Source organism: Emys orbicularis, chromosome 3 (genome assembly GCF_028017835.1).
Source record: "Emys orbicularis isolate rEmyOrb1 chromosome 3, rEmyOrb1.hap1, whole genome shotgun sequence".
NCBI lineage: Eukaryota > Metazoa > Chordata > Testudines > Emydidae > Emys > Emys orbicularis.
Window position 1 is genome coordinate 122,520,632 of NC_088685.1, and position 23,978 is coordinate 122,544,609.

Here is a 23,978-nt window from a genome sequence, read left to right on the forward strand (position 1 = left end):
GGTTCACAGCAGCCTAGAGCAATGGGCTGCTTACTGCTCTTCTAAAAAAAAGCCGTCTGTGTGCCTGACAGCATTGGATGAGCTATCCAGCTCAGGGCTGGACACCCTCTCCAGAGAAGCCACTTGGAGCTGTGGTGTGAGGCTATTACTCTAGCAGGATGTATGGCCTAGTGCTTTTTTCAGAGTGTTTGGAGGGATTCTGCTCTGCTGTTTGAGAGCAAGGAAGAGGTTCACCACACCCACTTCTCCCCACAACCTTTACTCAAGAGTCCTATATAGTGCACCAGGAGATAATTTCTGTTGGGTTATTTCAGTAGCTACAAGATTGATCCTTCAGGAATGGAAAGCTATGCTGATTGACACCAGCTGGAGATATGGCCTTTACAGTCCATAAACTGGTACAGGAGTTTGTTTTACCTAGTAAATTTAAGTCCCAATGTTGCAAATTTAACTCCTGATCCTGGCTCTGTACAGTGCCTGATTTCAGTGGGGCTCCTCATGGGTGCAAGGATCCTCCTGTGCAGAATCAGCCGCAAAATGGGGCCCTTCAAGAGTACCATCCCATTTTAGTGAAAATCCGAATGAATTTGAGGAAACATAGTCCTGTTCTTTGGGAAATGAAGAGTATTTATTTGGATAGATGTGTGCTGTCTAACAATTCAGCAGGCACCCACCCTAGACTCTGACCATTCAACAACTAAATTTACACTCTCATAATTGTCAATTTAATATTTTTGTCTGTAGTTTTCATGTATTATGCTATTATATGGTGGTGAGTCTGTATGTATACCTAGTTGGATTATTCTGACATTTTGGAAATTAAACTAAATCAGAAAAAAAAATGTGAAAGATGAGAGCAGAAGGTAAATGTTTTTTAAGGCTAATTTCTGTTTAAGGCACTAAGATGGGTGGGCAAACTATGGCCTGGGGGCCTCATCTGGCCCTTCAGATGTTTTAATCTGGCCCTCAAGCTCCCGCCGGGGAGCAGGGTCCAGGGCTTGCCTCGCTCCGTGAGTGCTGTGGCTCCACGCGGCTCCTGGAAGCAGTGGCATGTCTCCCCTCCGGCTCCTACACGTAGGGCAGCCAGAGGGCTCCGCACGCTGCCCCCGCCTCAAGTGCCACCTCTGCAGCTCCCATGGGCTGGTAACTGCAGCCCATGGGAGCTGCAGGGGCAGCGGCTGCGGACAGGGCAGCGCGCAGAGCTGCCTGGACGTGCCTCCACGTAGGAGTCGGAGGGGGGACATGCAGCTACTTCCGGGAGCTGCTTGAGGTAAGCACTGCCCGGAGCCTGCACCCCTGACCCCCTCCTATACCCCTCGGTCCCAGCCTGGAGCACCATCCTGCACCCGCAACCCCTCATCCCCAGCCCCACCCCAGAGCCTGCACCCCCAGCTGGAGCACTCACCTCCTCCTACACCCCAACCCCCAATTTTGTGAGCATTCATGGCCCGCCATACAATTTCCATACCCAGATGTGGCCCTCGGGCCAAAAAGTTTGCCCATCCCTGCACTAAGATGACATGGTTCATTTCAGGTGCATATTGGGGCTTCTAAAGTGGCTTCATTTATTAACTTAACTTCATGCTAATTATAAATGAGAGACCAGTCATGGCAGGTTTTAGCTTGGCTAAGTTCTGTAGGAAGAATCCAAACGTCTCTAATGTGAGAAGGAAGAACCCATACAAAGCCTCATTCCCTCTGCAATCGGTAGCAGAGAAGAAACATTCAAGTTAAATTATGTTCCAAGTTCTCATGAATTAGGGAGTCTGGAATGTTTTTAAAGGGGTTGTTGATGCAGGGGGCTAGATTCAACCTTGGTGAAAGTGGACCTGGCTCCACTGAAGTCAGTAGAATTGAGAATTTGGCCCAGGGAATCTGGTAGCCTTTGAGGTGGGGGCAGGGGAAAGTGGTTTGAGAAAGGCAGATTGTGTGTACAGGGACTTCAAGGTTTGTTTACTCTTTCTACAGTGGAACTCTGGATTACCACATACAACATGTTTTTGTTAGTTTCAGAGGTATCTGATGTCTTCCATAAAGGCCTGATAGTTAGGAGAATTCTGAATTGCTTGACAGCCATAATAAAATGAGTCCTGTAATAAAATGAGTCCAGCTGTTCTTGAGAGCTGCATGATATTATGCCGAAAATTACTATTTTGTAGATCTTATTCAGAATTTAAATGTGACATTGTTTATTTTGCAGTATTAGTTAATTGAGTCTCTTGTAAAACACTTGTTAACACTGTATACAGACATGGTAATGCTGCATTTGTTTGGAATCTCTTTAGGTTGTACTGGTGAGATGGAATGAACCATTCCAGAAACTGGCAACCTGCGATGCAGATGGAGGAATTTTTGTTTGGATTCAATATGAAGGCAGATGGTCTGTGGAGCTTGTGAATGATCGCGGGGCACAGGTTGGTATGAACATTTTCTCTTTAGTCAGGAACAGTCAAATCATAAGAGGTTCAAAATGAAAAAGATGAAAATGCAAAGTGCAATCTTCCTTTTTAAAAAACATTTCTTTATTGAAATGACTAAACAGGTAGTGTCATAGAAATTCCTGCTACACTGAGCTGCTTGGGTTTTACAAACAGGATGAAATTTGCTATGAGGCAGAAAGCAAGGACAAGATTCACACTCTACTTAAGACTTCAAAACAAGGCTTAAGTAAGACTTAAGTGGGACTTTAGTGGCCCACTGGTGAATTTCACTCCGAGGGAACATGATAAAGGAATAGTCCTTTTTTATCCCATTGTATCTAGTTAACAATCTCAAGAATTTTTTTTTTTTTTTTAAACTCTTGTTACTGGTTCTCAGTGTATTAATGAGTTTTTCACTGGTGGCACAGTATGAAATTGCTAAACCCTCAATTAATTACCATCAGGAACTTCTGATTTCCATTGCCATGTGATAAAAATGCGCTATTCTAAGCAAGTTTTATGACACCGTATATTAATTCCATGTTAAACTTCTCCATAATAAATCATATATAAAATGGGTATAGTAATACTTGCAGGGCTAACTTAACATTTGAAAAGCACTTTGAGATCTTGAGATGAAAGGTAGCATGAAAATGCTAAGTATTAATATTGTTGCTTTTTCATTGTTGGGAAACATCCATGAAACCACAAAACTGCTATAAGAGAAGAAATTAGCACATTAACATTTTACCAAAATTTCATACAAATCCGTACCACACTTCTAACTGTGTAGCCCTTTGGCTAAGCTATCCTCATTTGGTGCTATACAATGGTGCCTTAATTATAATAACTTGGAAATTATTGCATGATTAATGTCTAATCTCTTATCTATGTATATGTTAAGGTGAGCGACTTTACATGGAGCCATGATGGGACTCAAGCACTCATCTCCTATAGGGATGGATTTGTGCTGGTTGGTTCAGTCAGTGGACAGAGACATTGGTCTTCGGAGATTAACTTGGAGAGTCAGATCACCTGTGGCATATGGACTCCTGATGATCAGCAGGTAATGGAACTTACAGAAGGGAAATTAATACCTATATTCATGTTTTATGAAATAACACATCTGAAAATCAACATAAACAATAGAATGAGCACATTGTAAGAACAGTTTCCCTCAGAACTGAGACTAAGAGCCCATCTAAATATTATGAACATACCTCAAAAGGTCATTCTCATGCACTAGACCCGGGGTCGGCAACGTTTGGCACTCGGCTCGCCAGGGTAAGCATCCTGGCGGGCCGGGCCAGTTTATTTACCTGCTGACGCGGCAGGTTCGACCGATCGTGGTCCCCACTGGCCGCGTTTCGCCGTCCCGGGCCAATGGGGGCGGCGGGAAGCTGCGGCCGGCACATCCCTCGCCCGCGCCGCTTCTCGCCGCCCCCCTTGGCCCGGGACGGCGAACCGCGGCGAGTGGGGGCCGCGATCGGCCGAACCTGCCGCGTCAGCAGGTAAATAAACTGGCCCGGCCCGCCAGGATGCTTACCCTGGCGAGCCGAGTGCCAAACGTTGCCGACCCCTGCACTAGACAAAAGCATTGGACAATGTGAATTCTAAATTACTGTGTCATCTAGGGCCATTTCACTCCTGGTATACTGAAACATTTGTGGCCTCATTTCAAAATTAGTCCTGTGCAATTATGCATGCAAAAAGGGACTGTGCTGTTATGCACCTAATGCGTTTGTGCAATTATCTCAGTGATTCAAGTGAATTGGGATAAGGCATGTGAGTTACTTATCTAACTGGTCATTAGAACTTGCAGTTGTCCAGTTTGCACAAGCAATAAAAGTGACTGTGTCTGTGAATTATGCATTAGTTGTGCATTTGCATTTGCATCTTTGAATGAGTAAATGGACCCACCAATTTTTGAAAATAAAGCTGAGAGAGACGAGGGCCTGAAGCAATCAATCTCCTTTAAAAATAAAAATAAAAAGATTTTTTTGAACCACAGAATACCCCTTGCTGAGCTTTGAAAAAGTCAGATGTAAAATTCTCCATTACTGCTTTCCTAATTCAACATAATATGTTGGTCATGGTGTCAATTATAGTGGGCACTGAGGTAGCCCTTTGGTTTTCATTTGTAGTGTATCCAATGGCTCTTTCACTATTCAACTCATGTCCTTACTTGAGTAGTCTCTTCTTCCACAATGTTCATCCACTTTATAATTAATATGTCTGTCATATAGCACTGAGAGAGAGGATGGGGACAGATTACCTTGTGCAAATAGAAGTTGCATTTTATCAGGATTGGATCATTTTATTTATGTGCTTTATAATTCCTTAAAAATTGTCAGATCCAGACTCTAGGTGCCTGTGACATAAATTTGGAATATAAATCCATGCAAAAAATAACAGTCCATGCGAAGCTCACTAGGGAATTGTTAATGGGATATTATAATAATAATAAAAAAAATACTTTATAAGCAAGCTCTGTGGAAATACAATCATAGAATCATAGGACTGGAATCCCAAAGTACTTTGCAAAATGTAATGAATTAATTATCGCAACACCACCCTAGTGAGGCAGATCATTTCATATTCCCTTTTTGAAGCTGAGGAAACTGAGGAACAGGGATTAAATGATTTGCTTGAGGTCAGTGGAAACAAACTAGCAGCAGGTATCAGAGGGGTAGCCGTGTTAGTCTGAATCTGTAAAAAGCAACAGAGGGTCCTGTGGCACCTTTAAGACTAACAGAAGAATTGGGAGCATAAGCTTTCGTGGGTAAGAACCTCACTTCTTCAGATGCAAGTAATGGAAATCTCCAGAGGCAGGTATAAATCAGTATGGAGATAACGAGGTTAGTTCAATCAGGGAGGGTGAGGTGCTCTGCTAGCAGTAGAGGTGTGAACACCAAGGGAGGAGAAACTGCTTCTGTAGTTGGATAGCCATTCACAGTCTTTGTTTAATCCTGATCTGATGGTGTCAAATTTGCAAATGAACTGGAGCTCAGCAGTTTCTCTTTGGAGTCTGGTCCTGAAGTTTTTTTGCTGTAAGATGGCTACCTTAACATCTGCTATTGTGTGGCCAGGGAGGTTAAAGTGTTCTCCTACAGGTTTTTGTATATTGCCATTCCTGATATCTGACTTGTGTCCATTTATCCTCTTGCGTAGTGACTGTCCAGTTTGGCCAATGTACATAGCAGAGGGGCATTGCTGGCACATGATGGCATATATAACATTGGTGGACGTGCAGGTGAATGAGCCGGTGATGTTGTAGCTGATCTGGTTAGGTCCTGTGATAGTGCTGCTGGTGTAGATATGTGGGCAGAGTTGGCATCGAGGTTTGTTGCATGGGTTGGTTCCTGAGTTAGAGTTGTTATGGTGTGGTGCGTGGTTGCTGGTGAGAATATGCTTAAGGTTGGCAGGTTGTCTGTGGGCGAGGACAGGCCTGCCTCCCAAGGTCTGTGAAAGTGAGGGGTCATTGTCCAGGATGGGTTGTAGATCACTGATGATGCGTTGGAGAGGTTTAAGCTGAGGGCTGTAGGTGATGGCCAGTGGAGTTCTGTTGGTTTCTTTTTTGGGCCTGTCTTGTAGCAGGAGGCTTCTGGGTACACGTCTGGCTCTGTTGATTTGTTCCTTTATTTCCTTGTGTGGGTATCGTAGTTTTGAGAATGCTTGGTGAAGATCTTGTAGGTGTTGGTCTCTGTCTGAGGGGTTGGAGCAGATGCGGTTGTACCTCAGTGCTTGGCTGTAAACGATGGATCGTGTGGTGTGTCCGGGGTGGAAGCTGGAGGCATGAAGGTAGGCATAGCGGTCGGTGGGTTTTCGGTATAGGGTGGTGTTAACGTGGCCATTGCTTATTTGTACTGTGGTGTCCAGGAAGTGGACCTCCCGTGTAGATTGGTCCAGGCTGAGGTTGATGGTGGGGTGGAAGCTGTTGAAATCATGGTGGAATTCTTCCAGGGTCTCCTTCCCATGGGTCCAGATGATGAAGATGTCATCAATGTAGCGTAGGTAGAGAAGGGGCGTGAGTGGACGAGAGCTGAGGAAGCGTTGTTCCAGGTCAGCCATAAAGATGTTGGCATATTGTGGGGCCATGCGGGTGCCCATAGCGGTGCCACTGGTCTGGAGGTATATATTGTCACCAAATTTGAAATAATTGTGCGTGAGGATAAAGTCGCAGAGCTCGGCAATAAGTTGTGCTGTGTCATCATCAGGGATACTGTTCCTGACAGCTTGTATTCCATCTGTGTGTGGGATGTTTGTGTAGAGAGCCTCTACATCCATGGTGGCTAGGATGGTGTTTTCTGGGAGGTCACCAATGCATTGTAGTTTTCTCAGGAAATCTGTGGTGTCACGGAGATAGCTGGGAGTGCTGGTGGCGTAGGGTCTGAGTAGGGAGTCCACATATCCAGACAGTCCTTCAGTGAGAGTGCCAATGCCCGAGATGATGGGGCGTCCAGGATTTCCAGGTTTGTGGATCTTGGGTAGTAGATAGAATAACCCCGGTCGGGGCTCTAAGGGTATGTTGATTTGTTCCTGTGTTAGTGTAGGGAGTGTCCTGAGTAGATGGTGCAGTTTCTTAGTGTATTCCTCAGTGGGATCTGAGGAAAGTGGCCTGTAGAATTTGGTATTGGAGAGTTGTCTGGCGGCCTCCTTCTGGTAGTCAGACCTGTTCATGATGACAACAGCACCTCCTTTATCAGCCTCTTTGATGATAATGTCAGGGTGGTTTCTGAGGCTGTGGATGGCATTGCGTTCTGCACGACTTAGGTTATGAGGCAAGCGATGTTGTTTTTCCACAATTTCTGCCTGTGCACGTCGGCGGAAGCATTCTATGTATAGGTCCAGACTGTCATTTCGACCCTCAGGAGGAGTCCATGTGGAGTTCTTCTTCCTGTGTTGTTGGTGGGAGGGTATCTGTGTATCAGTGCGCTGTTCAGTGTTATCTTGAAAGTATTCTCTGAGTCGGAGGCGGCGAAAGTAGGCTTCCAGATCACCGCAGAACTGTATCATGTTCGTGGGGGTGCTGGGGCAAAAAGAGAGTCCCCGAGATAGGACAGACTCCTCTGCTGGGTTGAGTGTGTAGCTGGATAAATTGACGATATTGCTGGGTGAGTTAGGGGTACCCCTGTTGTGGCCCCATGTGCCAGGTAGGATTTTAGACAGCTTACGGTCCTTTTTCCTTTGTAGAGAGGTGAAGTGTGTAATGTAGATCTCCTGTCTTATTTTAGTAAAGTCCATTTGTGTGGAGGGTTGGTTATTTATGAAAGTCTCCAGGTTGGAGAGCTCTTTCTTGATGTTTATCTGTTTGCTGTATAGGATGCTGATCAGGTGGTTCCTCAGTTTCTTTGATAGTGTATGGAAAACACTAGCAGCAGATCTACCAGCTCCAAGTCCTATGCTTTATTCCCTGACTAAACTATCCTCTCCATGGGGTCCTTCACCTCTGTTTCATTGGTTAAACTCTGGTCACCCTTGAGCTTTTAACTCAAGTTAATTGATTGCCAGCTAATTCGAATTAGCTATCACATTTGTATGTTCCAGGGTACAAATGTTTGTGGAGTGCCAAGACTAGCATGTACAAATGTGTTAGCTAATTCAGGTTAGCTAGAAATCAGTTAACTTGAGTTAAAAATCTTTACTGTAGGCAAATGCTTTTTCTAGTAACCGAAAATTGACACTATATGAGTGCTGTTGTGTAATCTGACATTTTCCACTCAACCCCCATGTTTGCACATTTAGCTGATGCTGTGCATATTTGTATGCATTATCCAGAGACAGTGTGCAGACGGGGGTAGCTTTCAGTATGCACTTCAACATAATACTCTATCCACGTAAAGGGACTGGGATTACATGAGGTCCAAGGGAACGAGACTGACCAGGTGATTACTAAGGACATGAACAGACTATGCACTTATGTGATAAGGACTTAGAGGGAATGGACTGTATTTTTGTTACACACATAGACATGTATGTACAGGACTGGATTCTAATCTCACACCAGTTTTATTCTTGCGTAACCTCACCGAGTTCAGTAGAGTTATGCCTAATTAATACTCATGTGAGTGAGATGAGAATCAAGCCCACGGTATTCTATTCTACAGTAGCTTCAGGACCTTCTCTGTTACCTAAAGCAGCGCCACTTGGTAACACAGCAAACAGCAAGTAAATGTCAAATTTTGAATGTTCATTTTCCTATTTTCTTGATTTCTTTCACACCTGATACTCATGAAAATTGATAATTCCAGGCATCCCTGGAAATGATACTGTGACCTTTAAAACAGTGCACTGTAAAGGTTAAATTTCCATGGTTGTTTATCTTTTAATTTTTCTGCTTGTCCTCAGTGAAGTTTTAGTGTCGTCCCTCCTTCACTCCCACCCCACCTCCTCTGCTTCCTTTCTTTTCTATGCTAGAACTGCAAAATGTTTTTTTAAGTTTTTAACAGAGAAAGGAGGAAAACCTGAATATTTGTTTGACACCAAAAGAAATGTGTTAGTTCCATGCTGTAGCCAACATATATAAACTCAGGGGTTCCATTTAATTTGTTGGGAGAGGAAATCTTCCCCAATACTCTTGCAGATGGGAAGGTTCTACATTTTGAAGTATTATATGTTTGCCTGATTCCCCTTCTAGTTTGCGCTTTAATCTCTTCTCTTCCCTCTCCTACTCTCATACATGTCCTCCTCTCTTCCTCCAGTTCAGTCACACACTTCTCTCCCCCAGTCAGTTCATCACCAACAGTCAAAGATGACTTGTCCTATCCCTCACCCCTTACCATTTTTTCCTCATTGGAAAGGATAAAGATACTCTCTCCCCTCTTTGCCTGAAGCAGCCACTCAGAGCAGCTCCTGCTAGTGCTATTGTCTTATCCATCTATTTTAGGGCTAGTCTACACTAGAAAATTAGATCAGCCCAGCTATGTCACTCAGGGGACATGAAAAATCCGCATCCCTGAGTGCCTAAGGCTATATCTACACTAGCACTTTTGTCGCTAAAACTTTTGTTGGTCAGGAGTGTGAAAAAAACACACACCCCGATCGATATAAGTTTCACGAACAGACGCGCCGGTGTGGACAGCGCTCGGGAGATGCTCTCCTGCCGACATAGAGCGGCTACACGGGAGACCTTATAGCGGTGCAGCTATGCCACTATAAGGTTTCTACTGTAGACATAGCCATAGTTAAGCCTACCGAAGTCCCCATGTAGACAGCGGTAGGTTGACGGAAGAATTCTCCCATCGACCTAGCTACCACCTCTCGGGGAGGTGGATTACTCTGACGATGCAGAACCCCTCCCTTTGGCATAAGTCGTGTCTACACTGAAACAGCACTGCTGTAGCGCTTCAAGTGTAGACAAGCCCATAGGCTTTGATACAGCCAACAGTTGCTGTAGTATCTGAGTGCCTTCTGCATAAAATCAATAGCAATAGCGAAGTCCCTGGTGGACTTCATGGAGTCTCTTGTACTTCTTCCTTTTTGCGGTTGAAACACTGCCTGGGGCAAGGTTTTTGTTTGCTTGGCTTTTTATTTTTTGTATTTTTATTAAGGTGGCAGGGGTTGGAAATAGAAGAGAATGTTCATATTGTGTGTCACAGTAGAATAGTTTTCTCAAAAGTTTTGCAACATTTCCTAAACACAGTCAGACTGGATGTGTCTGATCTCCTCGGGAAGACTATTCCATAGCCTGATTCCCTCAGCCAAGAATGCTTTATCCCAGCTCTCAGGCATTCCGTCTGGGGCTTTGCGATCTGCATCATCCCAAAAGAGCACAGCTGTTGCAGTGGGTCACAGATTTAAATTTGTTCTTTGATGTATCTGGGGCTTGATCCATAAATTGCTTTCAAAATGATGACCAAAACCTTAAACTGGCATTGGAAGTTGACTAGGAGCCAATGGAAGGACTTGAGCATGGGCCTGATGGACTCACGGTGGCTTGACTTATGGAGAAAATTGGCAGCTACATTCTTCACAAGCTGGAACCCATGCAGCTTCAGATACAGTGAGTGACAGTAATCCAACCTGGAGATGACAAATGCTTGGATCACTGCAGCCGGGTCCTCATCCAGGAGGAAACAATGAACTTCCTTAGCAAGCTGGAGGTGAAAGAGGGCATTTTTGGAAACTGATGATACCTGGTCATCCACATTTAACAAAGAGTCAAAAAGGACCCTGAGGTTTCACACCACTTTGATGAATGAGAGCTATATGCCTTCACTGGAAGGTGGAGAGAGCATCTTGGCCAGTTTCCAACCAGTGTCATTTCAGTTGTACTTGGGTTCAGCTTGAGCCAGCTGGTCTTCATCCAATAACTAATTTCCTGTAGGATTTCTAACATTATAGTAACGGTGGTGATTGCATCAATTGAGAATGAGATATATAGCTGAGAGTCGACAGCATGGGCAACTAAGCCTCTACCATGTCTCTGTCTCCCAGTGGTCTCATGTTGCTATTGAAGAGAAGTAAGGATAATATGGATCTCTGAGGGCCTTTGGCGAGGAGGAGCTGTTACTTGTGTCTATCACCATGAGGTGGTCACTTTTTAGTGTCACAAGAGCCATCTCTGTGCAATGCCCAGATCTGAATCCTTATTGTGAGGCACCCAGGAGGTTGGCTGATGCCACATATTGTTGAAGCATGGTGGTTACTACTTTCTCAATTATTTTGCCTAGGAACAGGAGTTTGGAGACGGGATGATAGTTGGAGAGAGCTTCAGGTTCAGGCTTCCTAAAGATTGGAGGAACTATTGCATTTTTCAAGGTGTTTGATAGATGTGCTTCTCTGAAGGAGGCACTGACTATTTCCATTAGTAGTGGGCATAGTTGTTCTTCACTGGCTTTTGCCAGCCATGAGTAACATAGATTGGTTTTATATGTTGTAGCCCTAATATTTTTCAGGGCATCTTAAACTTTGTGATGTGTGAGGAGGCCAAACTCAGTCGGGGCTGGTGGGGTCAATAATACGATCTGGTCAGGGGTATGTTAGCTCCGTATGTATTCAGTTGATCCTGTCAATGAAGTATGCTGACAGTTTTTTGCAATATTCGATGCTTGGATCTGATGTCTGGGCTATGCAGTCTGGGTCGGTTACCTGTTACACTATGCAAAATAGCTCTTCTGTATTGACTGTGGAGGAATAGGAGGCTCATTTTGCCTGATTTTCTCCAGTGGCTAAGTTCTGTAAAAGTTGTTTGTGCTGCTGGTGGAATGATTCAGAATGTGTTTTGCGCAACTGGCAATCTAACTTTCTGTGTGTGCACTTCATCTGCTGTAGTTCATCTGTGAACCATGGTGATCTTCCCACTTGGTGTGGGGGAGAGGATGGTTTGGGGCCAACGCATTGATGGTAGTGGATATCAGGTGACTGTACTAACTCACTGGAACCTTGGTCTTGTAATTGGATGGCTTGTTCTCCTTGCTCAAGTTGAAAACCTTGTGAGTTCAGGAGTCTTTGAGAGGCAGACCAGCTTTGTTTGCTCACTGCCCTGGTTAGAAGGCACTTTGACCCCACTCCACTTGGAATCATTCATTTGTAGGAGCAGGCCCCATGCTTGTAACCTCTGAAATCTATGGGAGTTAGGCACCTACATACCTTTGAGGATCTGGGCGTTAGACTCCAACAGCCAGGGCACAGGAATCTAGAGGTGAGTTGTAAACCCCGATTTCTTGCATATACTACAGTAATGCAAAACTGCTGCTTCAGGAATTAGTTACCAGTAAGAAATGGGATCTGTTCCTCTAATTTTCTAAAGAGAATGACATTTGACTGGTTGTCGCTTCAAGTGGGACATAATTATACGGCTTTTTTCATCTCCAAAGTGCTTCACAAACATTAATCAACACTCAGTAGCAGGGCTTTTCAGTTCAGTGAACAATCATGGGGCTCACATCATTTTTCAGCCTGTCCCCATTTATTCTCCAAGCCCTCCTTTGGCGCATCTGACCTCATGGGCCGGAACCCTTATTACTGGACATTGCGCATACTGTTGCATAGAGCCCCATCAGCTGCATGGGACTACTCATGATAGTAAGCACTACATACTCAGTAGTAAGACTCTGCAGGGTTGGGCCCTTTGTCTGGAGAGCAGCGCATAGGTGCTGGAACTGGGGGTGCTGCCACACACCCTGGCTTGAAGTGGTTTCCATCATATACAGGGTTTACAGTTTGATTCAATGGCTGTCAGCATCCCCTCTATAAAAATTGTTCCAGCGCCCCTGAAGCAGCGTGACCTGCTACAGTTTACTTCAGTTCCCACTGACTGAATCATTCAGGGGTATGACCTCGTGGCTTCTTGGAAATGGCTGCTTTCCTGTTCGTCAGGGTCCTGTGAAGTCCCTTTTTGGTAGGAGGGAGAATCTGGAAGGATAATGCAGGAATGAAAATGTAATTTGAAATGATGGACAGTATAAAGTCCTAGCCTCTGCCCTGAGACCAAGGGTGTTGGAGCCTTCCCCAAAGTGGGGGGGCCGCCCCCCCCCTCTTCTCCCAAGGGCCTGCCTCCTTCCCTCCTGTTCCCCTGGAGGCCCTGTCCCAGGCCAAACCAGAAGCCGGAGCGGGGCCAGGGATACCCCCTCCCCTCCCCATGGTGAAAGCAGCCCCCTGTCCATGTCCCCACCCCCGGAACCCCTGCCCAGGGCAGGTACCCAGGGTCTCCAAAGCTGCCCACACGACTCTCTCCGACCTGGCTCTGGCTGTGGGTGCCTCGGAGCCTCAGCCTGGCCATGATGAGAGCCAGGCAGCTGTGGGGAGCTGTGGCGGACCCTCCACTTGCCCTGGGAAGGGGGCCTGCCAAGAGTAGCCCCCGTCTTGTATCCCTGCCCCCAGGCCTCCCCGGCCAGGGCAGGTGGAAGGTACACAGCTCCCCACCTTTCTCAGAAAAACTCTTTGGGCATCAGTCCTTGTTAGAGTATCGTTAAAATGTGTCCACAAAAAGGAATTATTTTAATAGTTGGTGATAAGAAATCTTGTATCTTGTTACCTGGAAGGATGCACTTCTGGATTTTAAAATCATGTTTGTGATGGTTTTTGGCCATGTATAGAAGTTTATCTCGAGATACTAGAGCTGGGAGAAGGCTTTGACATATCTAATAATGACAAGGAGGTGCTGTATTGCCAGAGGGTTGTACGAGAACTGCACATGGGGCTCAGTTCTTTCACTTATGACTGTTTGCTACTGGTGTAACTCCATTGACTTCACTGGGGTTACTACCGAGCTCTGCTGGTGCATGTGAGAGAAGAATCAGACCCACTGTCTTCAACACAGTAAAGTCGTGTTGAAAATGAATGAATTTGTTTTAATTCCTGGAAATGCCATATTCAGTTGTTGCTGTTAATATTCCAAGAGGTACTGTTTACCTACATTTACTCCCTGCATTACCAGTGGAGTAAATTATTAGACTTCTTTTTTTACAGTCATAAGATCCACTGTCTAGTTTCTCCTTTCCTACTATTAGTTTTTCATTATGGAGATTCAAGGGCTTATTAATATTCTGTTTGACCTGGGGGAGTGGTTGATGTGAAACATCACAATGTACTTTCTTCAGTTTGATATGAAAATAAATATATAGGCAATTAGCTAATTTAGATTCCACTCCTGCAAATATTACCAGGCACATTGCTTACTACCACGAGTAGTTCCATAGGCAGCAGTAAGGATGTATAGGATTGGGTTCTTGGTTATGCCTCAATTAGCCATTTATATCTGTATCACTATTGTTACTAGTGGTGCAGAAAATAAGCACAGCATTTGGAACATTGGTAGTTTGCAGTGCAAGGCCGTGTCGGACGTTTAAGGGGGAGAGGTTCATTATTGTCCCCAGGACTCGCCTTCTCTATTTGCATAGCAACACTGGCTGCTGCAGCATCATATTTTGTTTCATCCAGCAAACAGAGGCAAACTTCAAATTCTAAATCATATCTTGAATTTCCTGATGGAATCTGGAAACATGGGGCTCCCAACAATCCCTTCCCTCCTTCCACCCCCAACCCCTCCTGTTTCATACTTCTCAAAACCATACCCCAAAACCATCCAGGTTCACTCCCAGGCTCCTTCCCTCTCCCTCAGCTCCTCCATTACCCCGACTCCCTCCAGCCTTTGCACTGCTTCTGAGGGGTAAAGGAAATACATTTCTGTATTGTAGTTTAAATGAATTTTTCAAAGTATTAATTTGCCTAGTAGGGAATCTATTTGTCAAAGAAACATTTCCTGTATCTTTTTTTTTGCCTGTATTGTTACAGACATACTTGTTGATGGGTAATTTGAAATAAATTACCAAAATAATTGAAGCTGGCATGATTATATTGTTATTTTGATAAATAAAATATGCAGAATTTTAAAATATTGTGCGCAGAATTTTTACTCTTTTGGCACAGAATTCCCCCAGAAGTAAAATTGCAAGATTTGCACCCTAGAAATCTATGTTCAGGTCCTCCTAACTGAGTACAGACTTAAAACCTGCAGAACCAACATCTCTTACTAGCTGAAGGTTTCATACTTGTTCCACAGTCCTTCAAATATCTGAGGTTGAACTATAATAATAAAATGTGCTGAGTGCCTCCTGGGAAAGTCTCTGACAGCCTTGCAACCTTGATTTATGAGTTCCCAATTAATAGTTTAAAGATAAGGAATAGAAGCAAACTGAACTCTTTAAGGTTTGAGCCTGCGGGGCAGTTACAGATAATTTTATTTAGTGGAGGACTGTGAATGACATGAGTGATAGAATTAAAGACTATTTAAAATGAAATAATTGGTTAAAGCAAACAAGCCTTACTGTCTAAGCATACACTGCATTTATACTCGCATTTCAAGGTGAAATGGTGCGTCCAGGGATGTTGTGTCCCTGGATGAGAAGAATGAGTATATATCCTTTCTCTAACAGTACCTCCATGGTGGATGAGCATTCGCTAATCTAAAATTAGTGCACTATCTTTTTTTATAACCACTTATAATAACACTGCTTAACTAATTAACTTCCCTTTTACTATATCTTTATTTACACTGTCATGTTTAATCTTCCATACCCCCAAATCCAAATATCTTCTACTTCTTTACTGGCTGTTAATATCAAACACCATTTGAATTCTCATTTGCATCAGTTTAAATTCTGCAGTTACCAATATTCCAAAACATCCCAAAATTCCCCTATAACTCCTGCTAAAGCCAGTTAAAACAAAACCTTATTTACTACATGACCCAAGGTTATGCCTTACGTCATTTCTATTAATACCTCTTATTGATTCATGCTAAAAACAGGTTTAGCTAATATGAAGACTAAGCTTTGGGCCTAAAGGCCTGCTCCCTACTTGCATTTCAGCACATTTTCAATTACCATAAGCAAACTTTGCCCTATAGGCTACACCGGGGGTGGGCAAACTATGGCCCGGGGGCCGCATCCGGCCCTTCAGATGGCCCTCGAGCTCCCGCCAGGGAGCAGGGTCCAGGGCTTGCCCCGCTCTGGCACTCCAGCTGGGGAGCAGGGTCGGGGCTTGCTCCGCTCTGCGTGTGCTGTGGCTCCGCGCAGCTCCTGGAAGCAGTGGCATGCCCCCCTCCAGCTCCTACACGTAGGGGCAGCCAGAGGACTCTGCACGCTGCCCCCGCCTCGAGCACCGCCTCCGCAGCTCCCATGAGCCAGGAACTACAGCCATTGGGAGCTGCAGGGGCGGCGGCTGCGGACGGGACAGTGTAGGAGCCAGAGGGGGGACATGCAGTTGCTTCCGGGAGCTGCTTGAGGTATGCACCACCCAGAGCCTGACCTCTTCCCATGCCCCAGCCCCCTGCCCCAGCCTTGATCCACCTCCCACCCTCCGAACCCCTCGGTCCCAGCCTGGAGCACCTTCTTGCACCCCCAACCCCTCATCCCCAGCCCCACCCAGAGCCAGCACCCCCAGCCAGAGCCCTCACCCCTCCCACACCCCAACCCCCAATTTTGTGAGCATTCATGGCTCACCATACAATTTCCATACCCAGATGTGGCCCTTGGGCCAGAAAGTTTGCCCACCCCTGGGCTACACCCTCAGCACCCATTGAGTTTAATGGGAGTTGAAGACACTCAGCACCTCACAGAATTGGGCCCACAGCTACCAACTCACTAACAAGAAGCACACTCAAGTCATAACCGTGCAGTAGGATCATGAGTCGGATCCTCAAAAAATCATGAGATTTTTAAAAACATCATCAAATCAGGTTGTTTACTTTTTAAACCCTCTCTACTGTTCTGGCTATGTATGATAATTTCAGATTGAAAAGTCTCTCCCTGGCTGCTCAGATGGAGACTCCAGTTAGTTACCCTCTCATCTCTATGATAGGGGACCTCACCTGCCATCCATTTCCTATAACCGTCTTGATTCCCTCCCCCCACCTCCTGGCTTGCTGCCCTCAGGTTTCTCCCCTTCCCTGGACCCACCAACATTACCTCACTGACTCCCCGTTCCCCTGACATGCTCCCCTCCCCCCGGGCTCCTCCTTTACCCAGATCCCAAGTAGAGGGGAAGATCCAAAGTAGGGGAGGCCCTGGACCCAACAGCAGCTTTTTCCCTGGCTCCTCCCCTTCCCCTCTGCTGTAGGCTATACATGAAGGCAGGTCTCCGTGGCAGGGCAGGTCTGTGTCCTTAGCCCCAAGGCTGCTGCACAGAGCTCTGTCACATGACCAGCCCTGGAAACCACAGGGCTGGAGGAGCTTCTTGTGTCATCACGACAGCTCCTCCTGCAGGCGTCAAACTCCTTTGTCGCTACCTTCAGAGCTGGGCACCCAGCCAGCAGCTGCCACTCTCCGGCTGCCCAGGCCGGGCTGTACAGGGAGGAGTTTCTGAGCCCGGGGGCTTCCTCGGACATACACCCCATGACCACCATGCCTGCGGAAAGGGGAGACCTAGAGGCTGGTCCACTGGCTCTGCAGGGGCGAGCCCTGCTGCCTACGCCTCCCCGCCAGGCTGGTAGCTCTGTGCAGCATCGCCCTCACTCATTCCCGCTCTGGCAGCCCTGCCAGCTTGCAGCTCTCAGACGGCACCCGGCGCCCTGGGTGGTCGTCCGCGTGGCCTACCCCTAAGGCTGGCCCTGCCAGTAGGAAAAAAATCTTAAGATTTGGCAGGTGTATTGCGAGATCATGAATGATGCTTAATTGTACTTGGAAATCGTGTCTGTCGCGATAGATTCGCAAGAGTTGGCATGTCTGCCTATGGGATCAGCCTGCCAAGAAGAATGACCTCAGTCCCTCTCTCAGCTCCCTGAAATACCTTGGTATGCTCCTAGTTTTGTGGAGAGGAATCTGACAGACAAATTTGTCCTAGTCATGGTGTAAACTGCCATGGTTTCTCCCACTGTGCTTGTCTTGGATCTCCGTGCCTTCACATATAGCACGCAGATTGCATTTGCTTCTTCCTAATCAGGGAAGGAGCTCTTTTGGACTTCATCTGAAATAAGGACAAGTAGCTTTGACATAGCTGAAAAAATCTGGCTTAGAAATAATGGCGTTCTAAGTGTTCGGAAATTATGCACCACACATGGTCCATTATGCCATTTCCCCCTAGTTCTTCTTTTACACACTGTACTGACATGTGGTGCTCCAGACTTATGGATAGTGTTTCCATTTATCATATCACTACTTATTAGTCAGGTGCTGTAGCAGCAGCATGATTCAGGTACTTGTTACTACTGTAGTGCTTGCATTTATCAAGTTTAAATATGTACATGCATCTAACTCTGTGAAAAAATCTTGAAGATGGGACTCTAATGAGCTGACAGAATGATGAAAGGCAGCTATGTACATGTGGCAGTGGCAGTGATGGGCAAATTTGCCCTAATTATGTTAGATGTGGGGGTGGGCGGAAGGACATAAAAAATTGCAGGATGTAAGAACTGAAAGTATAAGCAATGCATTTGGTCTTTCTTTATTAAAGTATCCCCCACCTCCTATATGGTTCTTTATAGGCTTATATAAGCAGCTTTTAAAAATGCCAAGAAATAGCTATATTTTTGTCTCTTTGCACATGCAAATATATTTTTCCCCAATCAAAATTTTCAGTGCATCTCACCTCCCAATGTGCTTATCGTACATATTTAGGATGATTAGAAATGCTAACAGTTGTAGTGAAGACATTGTAACCTTTAAGAAGGCACAGCAAGACATTTCCATTGATAGATACAGTGCACAAATCACTGGGGGGAAATGGCTGCAAAATTTTCATGGCATATAGGAAGTGTTATTAATTAACTAGGCAATTTATTCAATCCACAAGGAATGCAGTGGTTAAATTACATATAAAAGGGACCATGTGCTTTGTGCTGCATAACGGAGCAAAAAACTGGTAGCAGTACAATCAAAAAAGCAAATGGACAACAGGAAAAGTATACGTCACTTGGCTTTCAAGACAAGTTCTTTTATTTAGAAAAACAATCAGATAAACCCCTGCACAACTTAAATATCTTAATATTTTGGACTATTTTAGAAGCATTTTAAGCTTTCATGGCAGGCTTGTCATTAAAATTAATGACCTTAGGTTGTTCGTGCTACGAGTTTTATGAATGTTTAATATCCTAATGCAGTCCTTTCTAGACAAAACATGTGGGATTTTTATATATACTCAGAATGTTTAAAGGCTTTTGGTGAGACTTCGCTATTCTTGATATATATATTTATAAATGTTGGAAACAAGTAACATGTATTTGTTCTTTGCTTAGTAACTTGACTGTTAAAACACCAAATAACAATGTCAGAGCTTTATGAAAGGAAGTGATGCTAGTTTAGTGAATGTTGTTTGGCCTCCCTCTCTTCTTTTTACTGGATTATTTTAAGATGCATTATGCACTTATTCCAGAAATAATTGGTTTCTCAGTGCTTTCTTGGGTCCTCTAAACAGTGTTTAGTGTTTGTTCCCTGGTCTTTCCCTTGCCTTTTTTTGTATCAAGTGGATGCTGTTGCACCATTTTCTGAGCACACAGCTTTCGAGGATAAGGATGATAGAAGGTGGGAGAGCTCAGAGCACAATGCTGCTTTGCAGCCAAGCACTGACAGTTCATTCTGTGTTGTGTGCAACGAGCAGCCCCTGAGCCAGCACCGGCTGCTACAGAGGTCGCGGAAAGTCACGGAATCCGTGACCTCTGTGACAGACTCGCAGTCTTAATCTCAGCTAGCTGTTCAAAGTATTTCTCTGTTCTGACTAGTATCACTTCCGTCTTGCCTGGGTCCCATCTTAAGGCAGCTGATGTTCACCCAAGAGCTTATTTCTTGTCAGCATTCTGACATTTTAGTAGTGGCGGTGGTTGCATCAGTTGAGAAGGAATGATTCCTTCCCTGCTTTCTCCTTGCACCCAGGGAGGTAGTCACCCCATCTCCTTGCTGACTCAGCTCCACTTGCCCCAACCTTCTCTGCACACTCCCTGCCCACTTGCTCAGTTTGGAGAGAGGTGCAATGACTGTTTACCCCTCCAGATCTCCAGACTCCAGATCTGGGGAGCCTGTATAGTGGGCAGGAGTTAAGGCACTTACTGCCTCTTACATCTTGCATGGACATCTAAGCTGGGCCATGATCTGACCCTGTGTAATAATAATGACCTATGAATTCTGAATTAATAGAACCAAAGCAGTGTAGATTTTATCTGCCAAGTCTTTTCTCCATTGCAGTTTCGCTAGTTCAAAGTGTCAGCCTTGTTGCTAGGGCCGTCTTTTGGGATGGCGTTTCTAGCCTGCCTTTTCTGTCTTCATACCAACAATTCCTTAGCACTCTCTCTGAGGGAAGTAGAGTAGGTTTATGGTAGCTTTCAGGAAATTGCTAAGGAAGTCTTGGTTTGGAGACAGTACAGGAGGCTGCCAAGTGTGCGTGAGAATGCTGCTGAGTGTCAGCTAGCTTCCACTGCCTGATTGGGTGTTTTTTGGTAGAATTAATGGGACTTGCACATCAAACAATTAGCAGAAAAAATTACCCTGTATTTTACACTACTACTATCCTGATGTATGTGAAGAAAATACCTTCCTATGACCATATGTGCATTTCCTAACAACTAGGACTGGCAAGTGATTAAAAAAATAATCATGTGATTAATCGCACTGTTAAACAATAATAGTATACCGTTTATTTAAATATTTTTGGATGATTTCTACATTTTCAAATATATTGATTTCAATTACAACACAGAATACAAAGTGTACAGTGCTCACTTTATATTGGCTTTTGATTACAAGTATTTGCACTGTAAAAAAAATAGTATTTTTCAATTCATCTAATACAAGTACTGCAGTGCAATCTCTTTATCATGAAAGTTGAACTTACAAATGTAGAATTATGTACAAAAAAACTCCATTCAAAAATAAAACAATGTAAAATTTTAGAGCCTGCAAGTCCACTCTGTCCTCCTACTTGTTCAGCCAATCGCTCAGACAAACAAGTTTGTTTACATTTGCAGGAGATAATGCTGCCCTCTTCTTATTTACAATGTCATCTGAAAGTGAGAACAGGCATTCTCATGGCATTGTTGTAGCCGGTGTCACAAGATATTTATGTGTCAGATGTGCTAAAGATTCATATGTCCCTTCATGCGTCAACCATCATTCCAGGGGACATGTGTCCATGCTGATGACTGGTTCTGCCCGATAACAATCCAAAGCAGTGCGGACCGACGCATGTTCATTTTCATTATCTGAGTCAGATGCCACCAGCAGAAGGTTGATTTTCTTTTTTGGTGGTTCAGGCTCTGTAGTTTCCACATTGGAGTGTTGCTCTTTTAAGACTTCTGAAAGCATGCTCCGCACCTTGTCCCTCTGAGATTTTAGAAGGCACTTCATATTCTTATACCTTGGGTCGAGTGCTGTAGCTATCTTTAGAAATCTCACATTGGTACCTTCTTTGCGTTTTCTCAGATCTGCAGTGAAAGTGTTCTTAAAGTGAACATGTGCTGGGTCATCATCTGAGACTGCTATAACATGAAATATATGGCAGAATGTGGGTAAAACAGAGCAGGGGACATACATTTCTCCCCCAAGGAGTTCAGTCACAAATTTAATTAACGCATTATATTTTTTAACAAGCATCATCAGCATGGAAGCATGTCCTCTGGAATGGTGGCCAAAGCATGAAGGGGCATACGGATGTTTAGCACATCTGGCGCATAAATACCTTACAATGCTGGCTACAAAAATGCCATGCAAATGCCTGTTCTCGCTTTCTGGTGACATTGTAAATAAGAAGACGGCAGCATTATCTCCTGTAAATGTAAACAAACTTGTTTGTCTTAGCGATTGGCTGAACAAGTAGTAGGACTGAGTGGACTTGTAGGCTCTGAAGTTTTACATAGTTTTGTATTTGAGTGCAGTTGTGTAACAAAAAAAAATCTACATTTGTAAGTTTCACTTTCACAAGAAAAAGATTGCACTACAGTCCTTCTATGAGATGAATTGAAAAATACTATTTCTTTTGTTTATCATTTTTATAGTGCAATCAAAAATAATATACACTTTGATTTAAATTACAACACAGAATACAATATATATGAAAATGTACAAAAACATCCAAAATATTTAATGAATTTCAATTGGTATTCTATTTTTTAACAGTGCGATTAAAACTGCGATTAATCGCAGTTAATTTTTTTAAGTGCGATGCATTTTTTTGAATTAATCGCGTGAGTTAACTGCAATTAATCGACAGCCCTACTAACAACCCTTCTGGTTTGAAGAGTTGATTGAAAGGGGAAAACCACGCTTCTTAAAGAAACCTCACTATTATTGCAGGTTTGTAAGCTCAGTGGTCCAGACTCTGGAATCCCATCTCTATTATCTAAAGATTTGTGGAAACAGCTGATTATCTACCCAAAACCTGGAAGCTATTATATGTTTGTATAATATTTTATTGAGGTTTTAAATGTAACACAGTAGAAAAAACTGCATGCCTTATAGGGTGACCAGAGGGCAAGTGTGAAAAATTGGGATGGGGGTGGGGGGTAATAGGTATAAGAAAAAGCCCCCAAAATCAGGACTGTCCCTATAAAATTGGGACATCTGGTCACCCTAATGCCTTATAACAGTTGTCTCTGTATATTGTAACTGAGGCATATTGTTAATCAAGAGTCAGCATGTTAAGCTAAGTGTTTCTGTGGACGGTCATTCTCTTCATTTAATAATCTAATTGGTATGTCATGATGTGCTAAAGTGTGTCTCGAGAGTCATGGAAGAATGTAGAGATGTATATGTACTTTGTGTGATAAGAGAGTCAAAACTAGCCCAGATATAATTGATTTATAAAGAAATCAAACTTCATAGAATTTGTCTGCCTTCAAACAGTATATACAAGATTATCTGTTTCAGGTGAGCAAGTGTCTCCATTCTCTCATGTCCAAAGTCAGTTTGCTGTTTGGGATCCAGAAGTTGAGAATATAAGTATTTTTGGCTGTAGGAAGAAGCTATTAAAAGTCTCTAGATAATTTACATTCACTCTTTTGTAATATCATTATGTTAGATAGGAGTAAAGCAATATTGGCTGGGTACCCTGGTTTTAGTATTTCACTGTTTCTTAAACAGTGTTGTCACCAAGATCTCCAGTGTATTTGCTTTGTTTTCTTACTTGAGAGCTTTGTAATAGTTATCTTTACTCTCAGGACTTCTCCTGTGAAAGTATGCAGCCTATCCAGCTGCACCTGTGAAAACTGTTAATGGCCTGGAATGAGAATTTGTCTGCTCGGTGTATATGGGAGTAAGCAGCAGGATATACTAGTATATAATCCATGTGTTGGCTGTTGCCTCTTTCTCATTCCTGAAGGAAACTGAAGCCTTGCTTTCAGTTTTGTCGAGGTTGAAAGACAGTGATGGAAAATCTAACACATTTTCTTTAAAGTTTTTGTGCAAATTGTGGTGATGTTTCTTTCTGTGTCCTCTTTAAAGTTCAGGAAATCATATTACAGCAGCTGAATTTGTAATGGAAATAAAAAGCACTCTGCAGCAGAGCAGCTGTCTGCTCCTGTCCGTATCCCACCGCCCTGCATTTTTAGAAGGGAAGTGGATAAAGAAGCCAGAAATGCTGCTCTGAATGTGTTTGAAGAAAAAAAAAATCCTGAAGTTGTTTCTCAACACCAGAGGAGCAGCTGATTATTGCTGTTGTGTTGTCCACAATTTGCAGGTGTAGCACCTATAAACAAGGGACGCACAAGGGAATGCACAATGCTAATTTGATGACTAAATGGACTATAAAATGGTCTAATCAAAACCTTTCTGGAGATTCAAAATTTTAAATTAGAATAAGGAATGAAAATGTTTAGAGGTAATAGTTTTCCATATACCTTGTCTGTTATTAAATACATCTTCGTAAGCAGATGTTTGTAAGTTTGTTTTATGTTTTAATCGGTTTATAGTCATTTAACCGTGGATCACAAAAATAGATTTATCTTTATTAATATGACGGCGTTATGGCGAAGGTTGTAATGTGGATTCTTAGATGAATACTAATGTTTGGCCAGATGGCTGAATTAAAGCAAACAGAGCTTCTGATGCAGCCTTCTTGAACCATGTACTGCATTTCTGACAATGCAGATACGGTTGGCATTAATGCCTCTTTTTGCAGAATGTCATTTTTGAG

At 43.8% G+C, this 23,978-nt stretch overlaps 1 protein-coding gene across 3 annotated transcripts in view; it reads left to right on the forward strand.

Moving 5' to 3' along the window:
* TULP4 (TUB like protein 4) overlaps window positions 1-23,978 on the forward strand; it is a 232,943-nt gene that overhangs the window by 139,792 nt on the left and 69,173 nt on the right. For all 3 annotated transcript variants that reach the window (XM_065401692.1, XM_065401694.1, XM_065401693.1), the window contains exons 2-3: window positions 2,286-2,414; window positions 3,325-3,486. In XM_065401692.1, the coding sequence (XP_065257764.1) occupies window positions 2,286-2,414; window positions 3,325-3,486 (291 nt within the window). The remainder of the gene's footprint in view (window positions 1-2,285; window positions 2,415-3,324; window positions 3,487-23,978) is intronic.